This window comes from Dryas octopetala, chromosome 3, assembly GCF_963921425.1.
Source record: "Dryas octopetala chromosome 3, drDryOcto1.1, whole genome shotgun sequence".
Lineage (NCBI taxonomy): Eukaryota > Viridiplantae > Streptophyta > Magnoliopsida > Rosales > Rosaceae > Dryas > Dryas octopetala.
In genome coordinates, this window is record NC_141368.1 from 11,557,495 (window position 1) to 11,577,384 (window position 19,890).

Here is a 19,890-nt window from a genome sequence, read left to right on the forward strand (position 1 = left end):
TAACCATCATAGTGGTCCGACGCCCATCATATCGAGTGGAGTCGCGACGTCGGGTACGTCATTATTTAATTTAATACATATATATTCTTTAATATTGTTAGGGTCTTTGACAAAATTATTTTCTTTTTCAGCGTGGGTCTTTGACATATTGGGCGACCAAACTCTCGACGAACTGAGTTCGTCGCCCAAACATTTGGGCGACGAAATTAGACTTTGGGAGAGGAACTAGGTTCGTCGCCCAAACCTTTTTTTCTTGTAGTGTTATTTACAGATTTAACTAAAAATGTTCCTAAAAAAAACTTTCGAGCTCGCATGAGGGGAGAATATCCAAGGAGCCATTTAGATGTATACGGGCTAGAGCAATGTTGGATGCCAATCCCCTACGAACTTTGCAAAATTTGTATGAGGGAAGCAATAATAGAGCTTCGCAAACGCTGCCCTTACAATCAAGGAGCTATTATTTGGTACGAAGATTGCCTTATAAAATACTCAAATGAACCTTTCATTGGTATAAGTGACACCTCTAATGGGATATATGTGAAGAATAATGAATCCATTGGTGGTGATTCCTTTTTATTTGATCAGAAAGTTCAAGAGTTGTTAACTAATTTATGTATCAAAGCTTTACTTAATCGATGGCTTCTAGCTCATGGGAGGCTACGGGTATCCAACAGTACTAAATTATTACTTTATGGTGTAGCTCAATGCACAGGAGATCTTTCTATCGAAGTTTGTAAGAACTGCTTTGGTGTAGCAATAAACGAACTTTCAAAAGAAAGCCATAGAAGACTAGGTGGACGTGCTTATTATGGAAGTTGTTATCTTAGATTCGAACTTTATCCTTTTATTTATCAGTAGACGACTAAGAATATATACACTTTTTAATTTAGGGTCTTTAGCCACAAAAAAGATTTTATATCAAAGTTTTTGTTTTTGTTTTAATTGACAATAAAGCTAGGTTTTCTTTGGTCCTCTAAACCTAGCTCTAATGGAGCTGTTCAATAACTTGCTGATGAGTTTTTCTGTAGATGCTCAATCTTGTTTTTCCTTCACATGTGCATCTCAGATGCCACACCATAGTCGTCTATCTTGGAACCAGACATCTCAACAAGTGTAATAGTCTAATGCCATAACTCCGGTGGGCTAAAACTTACCTATCCCTTGTTGTATACAACATGTGAGACATACATGTATGTGTCTCATATGTTGTATACAATAAGGGATATGTAAGTTCCTCTCACTCTGGTGTAATACGAGTCTCAGTCCAAGTACAATAATTACTAGGCTTAGCTAGGCATAGCTTGGTCCATTTTGGTAATTTTATTTTTTGAGTTTTAATTTATTTCGTCTGAAGCTTTAGCAAATCTCATCCAAGCGACCCATGCTCTGGCTCCATCCTATGTTCATTTGTTTCCTCTCAAATTTGTTCTCACAACTCTTGCATAAGATCTAAATAGCATTATTTTAAGGTACTTCTCTAAAAACAAGAATAGATTAGTTAATGTTGAAAAAGTTCATTGTAGACTTTTCAATAATGTTAATAAACACATGTTTTAAATTTAGGGTCCATTTGTTTTAAGTTTTGGAAAGATAGGAATGAGAAAATAATTTCATTTCCCATGTTTGGTAAGTGCAGGCATGAGAAATGATTTTCTAATCTATGAGAATCGGATGCACCCAAATGGGGGAAAATGAATCCCTGCTTGGGTTTTGTTTTTCCTCCCCTTGGGAAAACATTTATTACATTTTTTCTAGATAGTTATATCCCTTTTTATATTTGATAATACCAATTTTATCAAAAAAAAAAAACTAGAGTTAGGCTTAAGTCTTTTAGAAAAACAGTTTTTAGATGTAGATCGGAGGTGTTTTAAAATTTATAAGAAAATTCTTTTAATTCATAATAAAGTCATTTTAATTTATAAGAAAATCATTTTAATTCATAGTAAAGTCCTTCTCCGATTTGAAAGGTATTTTCTCTTCCTATAGTGTAGAGTGGGCTTTGTAGATACTGCATGTTAGTTTTTAACTTTGAGATTTTGGGCGAAGCAGTCAAAGAAGAAAAATAAAATGACTTGATTAAAAATCTTAAATCACTACTGGTCTTAGTTTAAGAAAGACTCATAAAATGAACTGCAAAGTCTCCCAAAAAACTATTCACATTATATATATAATAGGTAATATATGAGGGTATAATTGGAAAACTGAAAAAATTTTATTTTTTATTCCTGCACGAAACAAATATGGAAATGAAAATAAAAAGGTAATTTCTGGTTTACTTTCCCAGTATTACCAAACTCATGAATAAGAATCTTACATTCCCTTACCCCTAGAAAATGAACTCAACAAGCCTTTAGAGTGCTTATATTTCCACCTTCCTATCATATTTAACTATCTACCTTATTTTTACACCATTTATTAACTTTAAAAATATATAAAAACACTCTGCTCATTTCTCATTATTCCAATAATACACTTTCATTGATATACCAACACAATACCAACCTACTAAACACTATTCCCACCTCATTCAACTATCATTTCTTTTTTTCCTTTGTTCGTAAAAACACAAACAAACCCAGAAAGTATACCATATATGAGCATTGTGTTGGGTACTTTTAGATTTTTTTTTTTATTGTACCCTTTGTTGGATATAATCATATAATTAGATTGATTTCGTGCTTTTGACCATATATGAGAATAAAGAAAATAGTGCTACTATTCCCACCCTCATGTCTTATTTTTTCACCTACCCTATAATTACACCCCTTTTAAAATTTTAAGAAATAATAATCCTCTTTTTCCACCCCCTAATGTCCCTAAAATACCCTTACTAACAAATACTCTTTCCACCAAATTTCTTTCTCTATATTTTCTTTCTTCTATAAACCCTAAACTCTATTCACCACCAAATTTTGAACTCATATACAACCTCATACATACTCTTAGATCAAATAGGAAGAGAGTGAGAGAGGAGGGGGAAAGGTTAAATCAACCCATAAATTGTAACTTTGTAATGTGCCCAAGAAATTTTATGTTAGGGTGATATTGTGAATAAGAGAATAAATCAAACAAAACAATTAAAAAAATAAGGGGGATTTGAGAATATGAATGATTGAGACAAAATCATATATTGGAAACAATATCTTAGAGTTAGATTGTGAATAAATCTCCGGTAGAAGAAAAGAAAATATTGTTCATGAATCCAAAGTGGTTTTTCTTGTAGATTAAAGTGTGGAATATGAAGAGGAGATGAATGAGTTTAGGTGGGTGTAGAGAAGTGAATAGGTAAAGTATCTTTTTGTTTACATAAGTCTTTAGAGGTTATTTCGCAAAAATTAAGCAAGTGATTAATATTTTTATAAAATGGTGAATGAGAAAATAGGATATAGGGGTGAGAATAGTAGCACTCTAAAGAAAAATATATCATATAATTTACTTGACAAATTTTTCAAAATGTTCTCTTCGACAACAGTTCGGTGCTGCAAACACCCCTGAAATATGAAGACCACTTACAAAGTTAAACAATTCATCAAATTGATTTCCTAGGAGTCAACCGAAGAGGTCAGAATATTCACAAGACTCATGAATCAAACCTCCCAACAAAAAATTTCGAAAACTTATACAAAATTTACATGCCAAAAAGGTCAAAAAGTTTAGTCCTTAAGCTGAAAGTCAAAAAAATAATTTCAACATTAAACTGAATTATTTCACAAAATTTTCCTTTTATTTATTTTTTTCTGAAAATATGTATGTATGTCATATTATATGTGAATTCATTAACTATGTTTAGGAATAAATCCTAATGATTTTGGAATTGATCAAAATTATTGGATCCAAATACCTTCGGAAAATTTCAAAATTTTTGGACTGGAATTTGGATTGGATAAGAATTTATAGAAATATTTCGATTGCAATCCATTTCTTTTTTCAAAGTATTTAGATTTTGAATTTCAGATTTAATTTAAGTATGCCAAAATTGAGAATTATTGCATCATTTTCAAATCTACATTGCAACCCCTAGATAAAGTTTTTTTTTTTTTTTTTTGGTATATGCCCCTAGATAAAGTTTTGTGTTTCTCACTCGAAGTTTTATTTATTTTTTTAAAATTTGGTCAAGTTTCTTACAAGAAGATGATTGGGATTTTTTTTTGCTTTTCCTTCTTTTCTTGATACCCAAAAGTAAAACAGCATCATTTGGGCTTAGGGCTTTAACAAAACCCAAAACCCAAACCCAGCCATCCTCAGTAACCCTCCTATCTCCCTCTGCAATTCTGCTCTGAGAGAGACAATGACGACTCGAATAGCTCCGGGAGTAGGAGCGAACTTGCTGGGCCAACACTCCGCCGAGAGAAACCAAGACGCCACTGCTTACGTTGGAAATCTCGACCCCCAGGTTCGCTTTCCATTTCTTCTACTTGTATTCTTATTTGGGTTTTTAGTGTTTGCTGAAATTGAGAAATTTGAGCAGCTAGGGTTTTGTCTTTTAGTTTGCTCTACTTGGTCATACTATAATTTGGTTTCAGAGTTGTTGATTTTGTTTTGTGGCTTTCAGGTTACTGAAGAATTGTTGTGGGAGTTGTTTGTTCAAGCTGGACCTGTTGGTATGTATCTGTTAAACCCTGCTTTGCAGATTTAGATGAAAAGAAACCTCTAATGAAAATAATGTGAATTTGATTCAATTAAGATTTTTTACAGTATGAGCTTCTTTTTCTCTTTCAGTTAATGTGTATGTTCCCAAAGATAGAGTGACAAACCTTCATCAAGGATATGGATTTGTTGAATTCCGTAGCGAAGAGGATGCTGATTATGTAAGGGTTGCGCATAAGCCCCAAATACAATGCTCCTTTTCTCAACTTACTCTATAGCTCCCCTTTCCCCCGTTAAAGTTTTATAATACTGACTATCTATAATATATATATTATTATATGCAGGCAATCAAGGTGCTTAACATGATCAAACTTTACGGGAAGCCAATACGTGTAAATAAGGTATTGAAATGTGTTTTTTCTTGCCATAATTTTCTGGGTTCTGTAGCAATTATGTAATGCTATTTAACAGGAGGGAAAAGCATTCTGTTCAGTCTCTGTATGCTACATATTATGTATGTAATGAAGTTTTGATGGATTGTGTGAATTCTTTGGTTTCAGGCATCCCAAGATAAAAAGAGCTTGGATGTAGGGGCAAACCTTTTCATTGGAAATCTTGATCCTGTAAGTTGTTAAGTCTTGCTCAAAACCCTGTGTGCAAATAGATATACTGTAAGGCATCAGTTCTAATGTTATATTTTAACCTGAAATTTCTCGTAGGATGTGGATGAGAAACTTCTCTACGATACTTTCAGTGCATTTGGAGTCATAGTTACGAATCCAAAGGTAATGCCTCAGAATTGTCTTTCATTGGGATAACATTTAAAAAAAAAAAAAAAACTTTCGTAACTTAGATAACTTTGTGCAATGTATTAATTTTTAGCAGAGGCTTTTATCTTTCTTCCTTTTTATATTTTAATAGAAAAATGGAATGGATTTTTATTCTTCCGGTATATATGAGTATGTAATCATTTAAGCATTAAATACTCGAGAACCTTTTCATGGTTACAAAACTGATTACAAGTATAAACACTTTTTCTGGTTTTATGAAATTCTTTTCTATTTTGTCAATAAGTTTTATTTGTAATATGAAAAGATAGCATACGTGTCATTTGGAGGGTAAATTCATGCATAATGGCCATTGCTAGTTTTTTGTTTTCTGTGCTATTTTATTAAATAGTGATGCTTATGTGCAAAATTGGACTGTAATGTTGGGATTTCACTTTTCTAGATAATGAGAGACCCTGAAACTGGGAATTCCCGTGGATTTGGCTTCATTAGCTATGATTCCTTTGAGGCTTCTGATACAGCTATTGAGGTATGTGTCCTTCCTTTTATTTTTTTGGTAATTCAGCTGGAAAAAGTACAATTTTTGGATGAGTATGTGCTTCTTGTTATCAATTCCTTAATAAATGTCAAAGTGTATTTTAAGTATCTAAACTAAGGTTCTAGTTGTAAGTAAAAGCTTAATTTCTGTTAAGGATTGTTAAGTTTTCCATATGTGATTATTCCTTTTTAGAAATTGTATAGGTTTGTGGCAATTATATTTCGTTTTGAAGCCTAAAAGTCTGAAGGATATTATTTTAGTTTCATTGTGCATGTATCCAATGGTATTTCTTCATTGTTGTAATGCTTGCTGAAATGGCGGCTCTTTTCATGTGGAGTTGACTTAGAATTTGATTTTCTTTTTAATCTCTCTCCCTTTTTCAGTCAATGAATGGCCAGTATCTGTGCAATCGTCAAATAACAGTGTCATATGCATATAAGAAGGACACTAAAGGGGAGCGTCATGGTACTCCAGCAGGTGAGTCCTCTTGCTTACTGAACTGCTGCTTCAGTGTTTGTTCTCTCATTGCCACATGAAAGCTTTGCTTTAATAACAAGGGTATTGTTGAATTTAGTGAGACCATGATAGTTGATAAATTCCTAAAAGAGATTAGTATTATTTGTTTTTACATATGTATGTTCATGCGTGCGGCATTTGTGTTTATATCTATAGCTGGGACCAGAATTTGATTCATCCTTGGATGGATACATCCACTGTATTATGTTTGTAGTTGGGTTAGCCTTGGGAAGAAAAATTGTAGGGATTAGAATAAGTCAATGTTATTATTACTCGTCATTACTTAATTATCGCAATTACATTGCAGAGAGAGTTTTGGCTGCAAGTAATCCTACTGCAAAGAGCCGGCCTCACACACTGTTCGCTAGTGGGCCTCCAACACTTCCCAATGGTTCTCAGGCCAATGGTACCATGGGGGGTCCAGTGCCTCCACGGCCCTTTGCAAATGGTGGTGTTGGCTCAGGTCTGATTCCTCAACTTCGCCCACCACCACCGCCCCCTCAGGCCATGGCATACCCAACCATGCAGATGGCTGTACCACCAACTTGGCAAGGTCAGCCACAGCAGCAAGGTCTAACAATGATGCCTCCACCACAAGTTCAGTACAGACCTCCTCCTCCCCAAAACATGCCACCACCCCCTTCACAAGCTGCTTCAGCTCCTCCAAGGTCTCTTCCACCACCGATGGGTATGGGGAGTATGGGGAACCAACAACCTCTTTGGCGGCCGCCACCACCCCCTCAAATGAGGCCCCCTAACATTCAAATGCCCCCACCTCCCCATCCGATGAGTTGACTGACCTGAACTAGTTTGTAAACCCATTATAATGGTTTCAATGTTTTTTGTTTCATTTATTGCTTAATATAGAATTTGTAATTTCTAAAGTAAAACCAAACATTTTGAAGGGATTACTGATTATTAGAGGCAACTACCTTCTTTGTTGTTCACAAAACTAAAACCTACTTTGTTTGCATAATCGCATGATTTCCTTTTTATTTGATTTGAAAGGTATCGTATCAACTTGATTGTAAAAATTGTGTGATCGTGACATGTAGTATGTGGTGACCGTCTTTCAGATTTTGAAGAATCTTTCTAGTATTGGAAACACATCCAAATAACTACATACATGTCACAATTTGACACAAAAAAGTACAGCGTTTCTTCCATAACATATTACAGAATTAGATTTAATATATATACATATTACAGAATTAGATTTAATACATACGTTCACGTTCACGTAAACATAAACAGAAAGTCAAAGTGATCTATAACATGACATATTATAGAAAACATTCCGCATACTTACACACAGCAACAAAAGCAACAAGCTAGCTAGAAAGACACTAATGTAACTAAGAATCGGAACATGTGATATCTAAGCCACCCCATTGGTGTTCAGGCACACCCAAGGCTTTCCAGACAGCCTTGGAGGCATCAACAATGTTGTTAGGACAAGGAGGTTGGTAGTCATGGACTGCATCACATCCCTCAGTAGAGTCACAGTCATCCACCACCACGGCCACCACACTGCGCCCATTAGCACTGATAGACTGATAGACTGATAGTGATGTTGTTGTGGCACCTTCCTCCTTTGTTGTACCACCCAGTGGACAGTGTCAGTGCCACAACTGGAGTGTTGTCATTGTGGTATTTGTTGTCACATTCTGATGGACCCCCGCCATCCCCGCCTGCCTCAAAACTGTTTAGTGTGAGGTAGGCCTTGGTGCTCCCGGACAACGGCATGGGTACATTTTTCCAGCAACACAGCAGTCAGAGTCATTCTCCTGATTACTTTGTCCAGGAGGGACCTTCCTTCCTCTAATTCTGCCGCTTGGACGACATTGCTGAGCTTCAGCAAACAAGCAAATTGTTAAAAGGAGACTGACTAGTACGACACAACTTAGAAGTATACTTTTGGCTTATGCTACTCCAGCTAATTATAAGATAAATCCTTGAACATAGTATCTACTGCTAAGACTACAATATTGTCCTGTTAGACAATCACTGCACCCCAAAAATTTAAACTGTCAGGAAATTGACCAATAATGTATATCAAACTAACACTCTCCCTCATGTATAGCCAAAAAATAGACAAAACTCGGGATGGGGGATTGGAACCCGAGACTTCCTGCAAACAAGGCTTTGATACCATATTATAATAAATCCTTGAACATAGTATCTACTGCTAAGACTACAATATTGTCCTGTTAAACAATCACTGTACCCCAAAAATTTAAACTGTCAGGAAATGGACCAATAATGTATATCAAGCTAACACCCTCCCTCATGTATAGCCAAAAAAAGACAAAACTCGGGATGGGGGATTGGAACCCGAGACTTCCTGCAAACAAGGCTTTGATACCATGTTATAATTATCTAAACGCGTAGAGATCCATCAGACTACCTGTTTAGTGAACTTCAGTCAGCCACAGCCAGACATGTTGGGTGCAAGTCTTTGGGCCCCCGAGGTTGCACCAAGTATTCCTATAATCCTATTCATATACTTAATGATAGACAATTACTTACCCTTTGATCGCACAAATTTTAATAAGGCAATGCAAAGGTCATGTTTAGGACTATCATGCACAAGCATGTTAGAACCAGGTTAGTTAGTTAAAGACTAAATAATTCAAATATTTGCACTCAACAGGCCCTGAAAGAAAAGTCTATAAAAGGGTTGACATCATCACTGTAAAATAATATGGTACCATCTTTTGAACATTTCTAATCAAACTATCTAATTAGAATAGAGAATGAAGAAAAAAAAAAATCTTAATAGTGTCTCTTTCTACATTACTTGATCTTGTTGCAAATTGTTTAGAGGTAGAAGCTCGAGTTTGCAGGCCAAGTGGCAAAATCATAGGGAAGAAACCCCCTCCTCGGCAATGCAGCAAAGAGAATGATTCCGATTGTTGCATCAAAGGCAAGCTCTACACAACCTACAAGTAGTGCTCACTCTCAGTTTCCAGCCACACCAAGGCTAGCCAGTTCTAAGCCTCAACAGTTTCGAGAAGGGAGGGGTTCGCAGCGGTCCATCCGACTGTGACAAGAAATAATATCACTCTGATGACAATCCAATTGTGGCACTAGTACTATCAACTGGCTGGTTCAATAGAAAAGCCAGGTACCTCAACAACAGTACTGTAAGTGGTAATGGTGAGATTGTGGTGGCAATGGTTGTTGATGAATGTGACTTTACAATGGGATTGATGAAGACCATGATTATCAGCCACCATCTGCTGATAACATTGTTGATGCCTCTAACTCTAAGAGCAGTTTGGGAAGCCTTGTGGAGCTCCTAAGGATGACTGGGGAGAATTGGATATTACTTGCGCTGATGCTTAAATAGATATGTCTTGGGTTTCAAAATGCAAACAAAATAGTCTATAATAGCTGCTACTCTTGTGTTGATATTGCAAGGGGTGTGCCTTATTAGAATGAAAGGTATACGTTAAAGTTCAGAACACCAATTAGTGTTGTTTGTACCCGTTTTTACACCTCCCGGAATTGATTAGGAGATAGTCCTAAGAGCAAAATTGGACAAGAAATGGGTTGGCGAAGGCATATTTAGTCTTGACGAATAGACTTGGTGCTGGGCGAAGAAATGACTAGGGGAACAATTTGGCCTACGCAAATTGGTCTTTGCGAATGGTATTGGTCTGGGCGAATGATTTTGGCAAATATGGCTTTGAAGTGATTGAAACAAGGCTTATATATATATATATAGTAAGCATGGATGATGTGAGTGGAAGTACTTTCCTGGGGTTTGTAATTCTTTTTGACAAGGCCACGTGGGTATCTTTTGGGCAATTAAGGTGTGTATTGTTTCTTGATCCAACAACAAAACAATCTCTCCATCAGCCATCTAAATCAGCCTTTGATATATCTCTCGGCTAGCTAGCCTGTCAACTGTTGTGCTACTTATCAATCAGCTCATTCACACTTCATTCTTATCTTTTAGACAGGTGTCCATCACTCAAAGTCACTCAACTACAGCTGTCTACCTATCCAAAAAGCAGGTCATTCTTAGCCACACACGTGGCTACCAAAACTTGGGGACAAAGTAAATGGTTTAATATAAAAAGGAAGACAAGGCAATTGGAAAGGGCTTCTCGATATACCCAGAACACTCACGCAATGTGAAATCTCATAGCAACTTTTGCTCTCAGATTCGGCCCATAGGCTGTTTAATTCTTAAAGCTTTATGTATTTTCGTCTTCATAGCTTTCAAGCTCTCTTTTGTTGCTTTTAATTTCTTTATATGTTTTTGTCAAGTCCCAAGATCTTTAATATTAATTCATGTTTTCTTTGCTGCTTTGCTAAGATCTAGCCTCTCCTTAGCATTGAGTTTACATTAATGTTGTTTTACATCAGCTAGCTTTTATTTTAAAGCTTTGTCTTTGTTGTAAAAGTATGTAGAAATCTAGGGTTTGTGGAAGAGAGGAGGCAGAGAGAATATGATCAGTCATTCTTATTCATGTTATAAATATCCTTATATAGAAGTAGGGTTTACTAGGTTTTGTATATTTACTAGTATGCCCCTACAACTAATTACAGGGATAGCCACATATAACAATATATTTACAACACTCCCCCTTGGATATTTCATGTTATTAGTGTTGTCTCTGCTAGGCGCTTCTAAGTTGCCTCGTTAAAACCTTGCCAAGTAATAAAAACCCTGTGGGAACAAAAACAACCTTGGTCGAAGGAAAAAGAGTGCAACGCGCGTGAGTGTGGAGTAGTCGCATCAGAACCTCGAAAGTAGGTGAAGTCATATCTTATGGATCATAGGCAAATAGTATGTCTATGGGAGCGGAGTGCATTAGAGTTGCTACACCAAAACCTTGCCCGGTAAACCCAATGGGAGAAACCCGTGGTCGAAGGGAAAAGATGAGCAAATGCATATATATCAGATCAATACATCTTCAGGATGTAGTATGAGTAGGGTGACCATGCCAAGATGTGCCTCATTAAAACCTTGCCAGGTAACAAAACCCAGTGGGACAAAATAACCCTGGACGAAGGACAAAAGAGTACACGATGATCAAGTGAGTATGCTTCGGGATACTCCCCCTGATGTCGACTCCCCCTGAAGACTACATACTAGGTAAATCAGCCAATCTACGCAACCCAATACCTCGAACATGCATCAAGAACGTGGACTTTGGCAGTGACTTGGTAAAGAGGTCTGCATGGTTGTCTTGAGATCGGATCTGCTTGACTTCAATCATCTGATGCTCTTGTTGCTGTTGATTGAAGAAGAACTTCAGTACAATATGCTTGGTGTTGTCTCCTTTGATGAAATCTGTCTTCATCTGCTGGATGCAAGCGGCATTATCCTCATAGATAATCGTTGGTTCATCAGTGGTGGAATTCAGCCCACACGTAGTTCGAACATGCTTGGAAACTGCTCTTAGCCATATACATTCACGAACTGCTTCGTGAAGGGCTAGAATCTCAGCATGATTCGAAGAGGTAGCAACAAAAGTCTGTTTCGTAGACCTCCAAGATATTGTTGTATTCTCAATGGTAAAGACATAACCAGTTTGAGAACGCGCCTTATGCGGGTCTGATAGATACCCTGCGTCAGCATATCCAAAAGGCGGGCATCATTCCGAGGATCGAGGGGGTTCGATTCATTCCTTGATGCGTAGCTAGGGATAGAATAAGCCCATATCCGTCGTACCTCTAAGGTAGCGGAAAATGTCTTTTATGCCATTTCAGTGGCGGCGTGTTGGCGCAGAGCTACATCTAGCTAACAAGTTCACAGCGAATGATATGTCCGGTCTAGTACATTGAGACAAGTACAATAATGCGCCTATTGTACTTAGATATGGGACTTCTAGTGCCAATATCTCTTCGTTATCATCTACGGGATGAAACGGATTATTCTTAGGATCTAGACAACGGACGATCATGGGCGTGCTAGAAGGCTTCGCTTTATCCTCATTAAAGCACCTTAACATCTTCTGGATGTAATTCGATTGATGGACCAAAATTCCATCTGCACGGTGCTCGAGCTCTAGGCCGAGACAGAAGTTCGTTCTCCCAAGATCTTTCATCTCGAATTCCAACTTCAGGTGTTTAGTTGTTTACTTGATCTCTTCAAGAGTACCAATTAGATTCATGTCATCGACATAAACAACTACAATAGCAAAGCCGGAACTTGTTCTTAATAAACACGCAAGGGCATAGAACATTATTCACATATCCCATCCCGATCAAATACTCACTTAGACGGTTATACCACCTCCGTCCAGATTGTTTCAATCCATAAAGTGAACGCCTCAAACTAATGGAGAGCGTGTTCCGTGGTCTGGAACTATTTGCATCGGGTGTCTTAAGTCCTTCGGGAACTTTCATATATATCTCTGTATCAAGATCCCCATAGAGATAAGCAGTGACCACATCCATAAGCTGCATACTCAGTTTTTCGGAAACTACCAAACTGAAAAGGTAGTGGAACGTTATGACGTCCATTACGGGGGAATACTCTTCCTCGTAATCAGTCCCAGGGCGTTGAGAAAATCCTTGCGCCACTAGACGAGCCTTGTATCTCACAATCTCATTTTTCTCATTACGCTTCCTTACAAATACCCATTTAAATTCTACAGGTTTAACATGGGAAGGTGTAGGAACGACAGGCCCAAACACCTTTCTCTTTGTCAAGGAATCTAATTCGACCTGGATTGCTTCTTTCCATTTTGGCCAGTCGTCTCGACGTTGACATTCATCAACGGAGTGAGGTTCGATGTCATCGCTAGTTATGATTTCGGTAGCTACCGCGAATACAAATATACCATCGATGATAATCTCGTTTCGATTCCAGAGCTCACTTAAGCATGCATAATTTATAGAGATCTCTATGTTCTCGGGAGTGGGTTCTAACGTTGGAGCGTCCCCCAACGCCGTCTCTTCTGGGACGGACCCATAATCCGGAACTATTTCGTGAGATGGATCGATTGAGATCGCGATGTCAAGGGGACTCATTTGTGCCAAATGTATCATCTTCCGGGGATAAGAGTCCATCGAACCTAGTGGTCAACCTCACTTCTGGGCAGGGACATATGACTGGTTAGCCACTATTGTTGTACCTCGTCCATCTGGGACGACACGTCCTCCTAGGACGACACGTCCTCCTAGGACGACACGTCCTTCGAGGACGAATATCCTTGCAGGCACATTTGCAGCAGGTATATGTGATCTCGTCACTTTAGCTAGATCAGAGAATGCGTCTGGCATATTATGAGTTATACTCCGTAGATCTAGAATTCTCCGCACTTCACTATCACATTGTGCGGTTCGGGGATCGAAATGAGACATAGTGGGGACATTCCACGTCAATTCACGTCGTTCTTCAGGAACGGTGACGTTCATATCTCCCCCTAACGGCGGGAAGACTGTCTCATCAAAGTGACAATCCGCAAATCTAGCGGTAAAGAGATCGCCTATCAAGGGCTCTAAAAAGCGTATAATGGATGGGGATTCATAATCGACATATATGCCCATCGTTCGTTGAGGACCCATTTTGGTACGTTGTAGCGGCGCAACTGGCACGTAAACTGCATACCCAAATACGCGTAAGTACGAAACGTCAGGTTCGTACCCAGTCACCAGCTGTAACGCGGAGTAAGGTTGGGTAGCAGTGGGCCTCAACCGGACCAACATGGTTGCATGCAAGATTGCATAGCCCCACGCAGAAATTGGAAGCTTGGTGCGCATAACCAAGGTTCGTGCGATCATTTGTAATCTTTTAATGAACGCTTCTGCGAGACCATTCTGGGTGTAAACATAGGGAACTCGATGTTCAACATTAATCCCTAGGGGCATGCAATAATCATCGAAAGTTTTCGATGTAAACTCTCCGGCATTATCAAATCTTCTGGACTTTATAGGATAATCCGTGTGGTGAGCCTTCTGGGCGAGAAGTTTAGCAAAAGCAGCGTTTCTTGTGGACAATAGTGTAACATGTGATCACTTTGTCGATGCATCAACCAAAACCATGAAATATTTAAATGGTCCGCATGGTGGTTGGATAAGTCCACAAATATTCCCTTGTATCATTTGCAGGAAAAGGATGGAGTCTTTACTAGTCTTTGCATATGATGGTCTAGTATTCAACTTTCTAAGCGAGCAAGTTTGGCATAGTGTGTCACTAAACACAAGATCCTTATTAGTAAGGGGATGCCCGTGTGATGAATTGAGGATACGGCGCATCATACTTTGACCTGGGTATCCCAACCGGTCATGCCATAGAAAGAAACTGCTCGAATTGGTTAACTTCTGGTTAACTATGTGATTTGCCTCAATCGATCTAATGGTGGTCATATAGAGACCGCTCGATAGACATTTCAATTTCTCCAATGTATGCTTCTGGCCATACAAATTGGAGGTTATGCAAAGATATTCCACTCCATTTTCCTCAGTGGTTTCAACGTGATAACCGTTGGCTCGAATATCCTTATAACTCAACAACGTTCTTCTGGAACATGGAGAATATAAGGCCTCATTAATGGTAAATTCGGTACCATTGGACAACATAAAATGGCCTTTGCCATGACCCTCTATCAGGTTGGATTGGCCTGATATGGTTGTCACAGAGGTATGAGTAAGCAATAAGTTTGAAAAATACTTCCGATCTTGAAGTATGGTGTGCGTAGTAGCACTGTCTGCCAGACAACAAACTTCCCCACTAAACATGCTTATTCATAAATTTAATTCAATAGATCACATGTATGAAAATAACTTGATTGAATTAAATAATATTCGAGCATAACCAAATTTCCAAAACAAATAATCAAAATCATAAATCACCAAAATAATCTGAATAAGAAAAACATTATTCAGAAAATAAATACGGCACAAGCGCCGATCATATCCATGTCATCGAGTTTCTAGTCCTCGAAGTGTCCAGTAGCAGTCTGGAAATCAGTGACCTCTAAGGTGGTATCCATAGGAAATGATCCATCAACGAGATTGGTCTCTCGAGTTCCGCGACTGGCGTGATACTCATTTACAGCTTGCGCTGATGCACGGCAGGTGCGGGACCAGTGATCAGTTCATCCACATCGGTAACAGAGATCATTCTGATTCTGATTCTGGTGGCGACGGGCTGGACCAGTGTTCCTCTCATTTCGAGTTCTTAGGGCCGAGAGACCGTGGTTTCTACCACGTGGGCCATGGCCACGTTGGCCTCCGTCATACAGGCCATTCCTCTGAGAACCTTTCCTTCCATATCTCGGGCGGTCAGACTTTGTGCCCTTTCCATGACCTCGGTATCCTCTTTCGCGGTTTGAATCGCGATAAGTAACAGCGTTTGCTTCAGGCAATGGTGCTGCTTTAGTACCGACATGTCGGGCTTGATCATTTCTCATTAATAAGTTGTTGTTCTTTTCAGCGAGCAACAGAGTGGTGATCAATGCCGAGAACTTGGTAAAATTCCTCTCCCTGTATTGTTGCTGCAGGACCAAACAGGAGGCAGGGAAGGTGGAGAAAGTCTTCTCCAATAGATCAGCTTCGGTGAGCTCCTCCCCACAAAATTTGAGGAGCGACCGGATCCGGCAGATCTCCGAATTATACTCATTCACGGATTTGAAATCCTGGAAACGAATGTTCTGCCAATCATGTCTTGCTTCAGGCAAGAAAATGGTCTTTTGATGGTCAAACCGCTCTTCCAGAGCAACCCAAAGAGCTCGTGGATCCTCTTCAGCGAGGTACTCAACTTGAAGTGCTTCCTCCATATGCTTCCTCATGAAGATCATGGCACTTGCCTTAAGAGATTCTGCGACAACATTGTCTGCATTGATTGTCGATCTCATCTTCTTGGCAGTCAAATGAAGCTTAACATCTTGAGTCCACTTTAGATAGTTTCTTCCGGAAACTTCCAAAGCGACAAAATCAAGCTTGTTGAGATTTGACATTCTTTGGTTGAAAGGAACAAATAATTATAATTAGTGCTTCGGGCAATAACATCGATAAGCAATAAATAAGAACTTCAAGTTCTATAACATGGTATAGACATGTAAAATCTACTGGTTTTATCATGTATGGTGAATTTATGAAGGAAACTTCAGGTTCCTTATACGGCATTATTGAAGCTACAGTTTCAATATTTATGTATGAACTACTGGTTTATTAATTACCTGCAATTTCTACACATATATTCTAGTGCAAAAATTTAAACAAGTAAAATATTCATATACCCAAGTAGAACAGAAAAATATCACAAAATTGTTTGAATAAAAGTTTCTGGCATTTAGAGTATATATATTAAATGGTTTGTATACTAACAATAAACTATCAGCAGCACAGTGGTTAAGGTGCACTCTTGGTACCCAAGAGGTCCTGGGTTCAAACCCCAGGCATGACAAGAATTAACATCTCCTTTTTACAAAGTTTCAGGAGGCTTGCCATGTGTCAACGTGGGAGTGGCAGCGACGTGGCGCTGACGTGGCGCCTGCATGGCGCTGATGTGGCAGCGACGTGGCACTGACGTGGCAGCTGACGTGGCGGGCCTGGGCTGCCTGCGTGGCAGCTCGCGTGGCGTCCACGTGGCAGCGGCTGCAAGGTGGGCTGCTGAGCTGCCAGCGTGGAGGTGACGTGGCACCTGCGTGGCGGGCCTACTGGGCTGCCAAAATGGGAGTGACGTGGCGCCTGCGTGGCGGGCCTACTGGGCTGCCTGCGTGGGAGTGACGTGGCGCCTGCGTGGCGGGCCTACTGGGCTGCCAGCGTGGGAGGCCTGCTGGGCCTGCGAGGCTGCTGGGCTGGGCCGCGCTGCACTGCTGGGCTGCGCTGCTGAGCTGCAGCAAGGCCTGCTGGGCTCCGCCTCTGGGCTGCTGCAAGACCTGCTGGGCTGCGCCTCTGCAAGGCAGCAAGGCCTGCTGGGCTGCTGCATGGCTACTGGTGCAAGAGGGCTGGCAGCGCGAGGCTGCTGCTATGCGCGCGAGGAGGCGCTGCTGCTGGGCTGCTGTGCGCGCGAGGAGGCGCTGGCAACGCTGGCAGCGGCGCGAGGCTCTGCTGCTGCGCTGCTGCTGCTGGCAGCGAAGCGCGAGGCAACGCTCGTGGGTGAGGGGGGCTGCTGGCCGCGCGGGGTGGTTTCCGATCACCCCAATAAATTTCCTCCTTTTTATTATTTAATCATTCAACCCAAATACATGTATAAAATATATGTAATCCCAAATAAATCAATCACATAGATTTAGGGTTCATGCTTTATGGAGATTTTTTCAATCAATCAAGGTTTTAAAACATGAACATAAAATTGTTTTATAAAACCTACTTGGTTGAAGAACAAATTGAAGGATGATCCTCTTTCGTTTATCGATCCACAATCCACAATCCAAAGAGCTTCTCGTGCTTGATTGATTGAAGAACGGATTGAATGATGATCCTCTTTTGTTTGGCGGTCCACAATCCAAAGAGCTTTTCGTGCTGATAACGTGTTGTAAAAGTATGTAGAAATCTAGGGTTTGTGGAAGAGAGGAGGCAGAGAGAATATGATCAGTCATTCTTATTCATGTTATAAATATCCTTATATAGAAGTAGGGTTTACTAGGTTTTGTATATTTACTAGTATGCCCCTACAACTAATTACAGGGATAGCCACATATAACAATATATTTACAACAGTCTTCTAGTTTTCTTCGTTTATTTTAGACTCTTTTTATTTATTAGTCTTCATTGGTTGTTCATACCCAAAGTCCTGGAATGCCTAGGCAAGAAACGAACCCAAATAGATTTTTCTCGTTCCTTTTATATCGCTCAATCGCTTTTAGAAGTTAGATTTTTATTTGGCGCCTCATATTTATTTTAATTTCCCTTTTTGCACACTTTTTCTATTTGGCTACTCTAAGCCGAATAGTGGCATGCCTACGCACTCACGCCCAAAGGTTGAAAACCTCGCCTACGGCGAGGCATGTTGTGGCAGAAGCATTTTTAGCCATAACAAGTGACTTTCAGATCTTTGATTCATGAATGGCTGGTTATAAGCCCAAAATTGCCCAAAATGAAGACAAAGGACACTGTCTTTTAACTAGTATGCTATTAGAAACATAAAATCTCAGTGAACATTCATGACTGGGTAGATTAAACATAAACAAACACTCTGTTCTTTGCAAAGGAAAGAAACCTCAATCCCCTTTTTCATTTCTTCAAAGCATAAAAGATTTACTTTACTTATAGATGAGATCCATGTTTTAGATTGTCTTAAAGTTCCACATAAACAAAATAAGATGATAGAAGTTTTAGCATGATCACATAAACAGAAGTCAATGTCTATATTGACTTCTATAAGATACATAACATCATACAGAACACATTCCATGAAGCTACACAGACATAAGGCAATAAGACAACAAAGGCAACAAGCTAGCTAGACAGAGACACTAATGTAACTAAGAGTCGGACCAGGTGATATCTAAGCCACCCCATTGGTCTTCAGGCAAACCCAAGGCTTTCCAGACAGCCTTAGAGGCATCAACAATGTTGTTAGGACAAGGAGGCTGATAGTCATGGTCTGCATCACATCCCTCAGTAGAGTCACACTCATCCACCACCATGGCCACCACACTGCGCCCATTGGCACTGATAGTGATGTTGTTATGGCACCTTCCTCCATTGTTGTACCATCCAGTGGACAGTGCCACAAGTGGGGTGTTGTCATTGTGGTATTTGTTGTCACACTCTGATGGACCGCCGCCATCACCTCCTGCCTCGAAACTGTTGAGAGTGAGGTAGGCCTTGGTGCTCCCAGACAACGGGGGTGAACATGTGTAGGTTGGGTACATTTTTCCAGCAACACAGCAGTCAGAGTCATTCTCCTGATTACATTGTCCAGGAGGGGCCTTCCTTCCTCTGATCCTGCTGCTTGGATGACATTGTTGAGCTTCAGCAACCAAGCAAATTGTTAAAAGGAGACTGACTAGGACGGCACTGATGGACCCTTTTGAGAAAAAGCTTTTCATTTTCTATCTGTTTCTCTTTCAGATGCTTTGCTGTTGTGTGGGATATGCTTGGTGGATAAAGCATTTGAGGGTGGTATATATAGCAATTTCTAGTACCAAATTGCCCTTTTGATGTTAGCAGAGATACAAAATTCAACATTTGCTACGCAATTATGTGCGTACACTGACACTCCCCCAACGTAGACGCCACTCAGTTCCTGTCTTTCTTGCAATGACAAAGCAGCAGTTTATTTTGGCCAAATTAGAATTTCATCGAGTTTGCTGACTTAAAAATTGGTATCGACTCTTCTTTTTGCTTATTCAAAATGAGGAAACTTGTGGTTTATATGGGAAGTTCTATTAGAATTACAAAGAAAATGTAATTTAATACGAACTCTAGCTCAAGTAAAGATGCTTGTTCTTATTATTTAGTTTCTGCAACATCTCTGATACCTTAATTATGAAATTTATCTTCTTTTTCTTTTTTCTTTCCTAATAATTGTCTATTTTTGTCAGA

At 39.5% G+C, this 19,890-nt stretch overlaps 3 protein-coding genes and 2 pseudogenes across 3 annotated transcripts; 2 read left to right on the top strand and 3 right to left on the bottom strand.

The window, feature by feature from the left end:
• The first annotated feature begins 4,194 nt into the window (after window positions 1-4,194).
• EMB2444 (RNA-binding (RRM/RBD/RNP motifs) family protein) lies at window positions 4,195-7,417 on the top strand. The gene is made up of 9 exons (XM_086235137.1): window positions 4,195-4,393; window positions 4,553-4,601; window positions 4,720-4,808; window positions 4,932-4,988; window positions 5,148-5,210; window positions 5,307-5,372; window positions 5,818-5,904; window positions 6,297-6,390; window positions 6,737-7,417. Exons 1-9 carry the CDS (start codon window positions 4,289-4,291, stop codon window positions 7,222-7,224), a joined length of 1,098 nt encoding a protein of 365 aa, XP_086091263.1. The 5' UTR covers window positions 4,195-4,288; the 3' UTR covers window positions 7,225-7,417.
• Window positions 4,697-9,965, top strand: LOC147290884 (kiwellin-1-like; annotated as a pseudogene).
• LOC147290885 (putative ripening-related protein 1) lies at window positions 7,785-8,797 on the bottom strand (annotated as a pseudogene).
• A 2,559-nt stretch (window positions 9,966-12,524) lies between the features above and the next one.
• On the bottom strand, window positions 12,525-16,352 carry LOC147290886 (uncharacterized). The gene is made up of 2 exons (XM_086235841.1): window positions 15,637-16,352; window positions 12,525-12,603 (listed from the first exon to the last, which is right to left on the bottom strand). The coding sequence occupies exons 1-2, from the start codon at window positions 16,350-16,352 to the stop codon at window positions 12,525-12,527; spliced, it is 795 nt and encodes a 264-aa protein (XP_086091967.1).
• A 1,723-nt stretch (window positions 16,353-18,075) lies between these two features.
• On the bottom strand, window positions 18,076-19,793 carry LOC147290887 (putative ripening-related protein 1). Its single transcript, XM_086235138.1, has one exon. The coding sequence runs from the start codon at window positions 19,392-19,394 to the stop codon at window positions 18,825-18,827; it is 570 nt and encodes a 189-aa protein (XP_086091264.1). The 5' UTR covers window positions 19,395-19,793; the 3' UTR covers window positions 18,076-18,824.
• Window positions 19,794-19,890: the final 97 nt, after the last annotated feature.

What these genes read in the sequence shown, in the direction of transcription:
- EMB2444 (XM_086235137.1), top strand. Translation starts at nt 4,289, where the DNA reads ATGACGACTCGAATAGCTCCGGGAGTAGGAGCGAACTTGCTGGGCCAA. An exon ending in TTGGAAATCTCGACCCCCAG is followed by an intron (nt 4,394 to 4,552) that starts GTTCGCTTTCCA and finishes TGTGGCTTTCAG; the next exon opens with GTTACTGAAGAATTGTTGTG. An exon ending in AGCCAATACGTGTAAATAAG is followed by an intron (nt 4,989 to 5,147) that starts GTATTGAAATGT and finishes CTTTGGTTTCAG; the next exon opens with GCATCCCAAGATAAAAAGAG.
- LOC147290886 (XM_086235841.1), bottom strand. Translation starts at nt 16,352, where the DNA reads ATGTCAAATCTCAACAAGCTTGATTTTGTCGCTTTGGAAGTTTCCGGA. An exon ending in GGTTCTCAGAGGAATGGCCT is followed by an intron (nt 12,604 to 15,636) that starts GTATGACGGAGG and finishes GTGTTTATTAAG; the next exon opens with AACAAGTTCCGGCTTTGCTA.
- LOC147290887 (XM_086235138.1), bottom strand. Translation starts at nt 19,394, where the DNA reads ATGAAAAGCTTTTTCTCAAAAGGGTCCATCAGTGCCGTCCTAGTCAGT.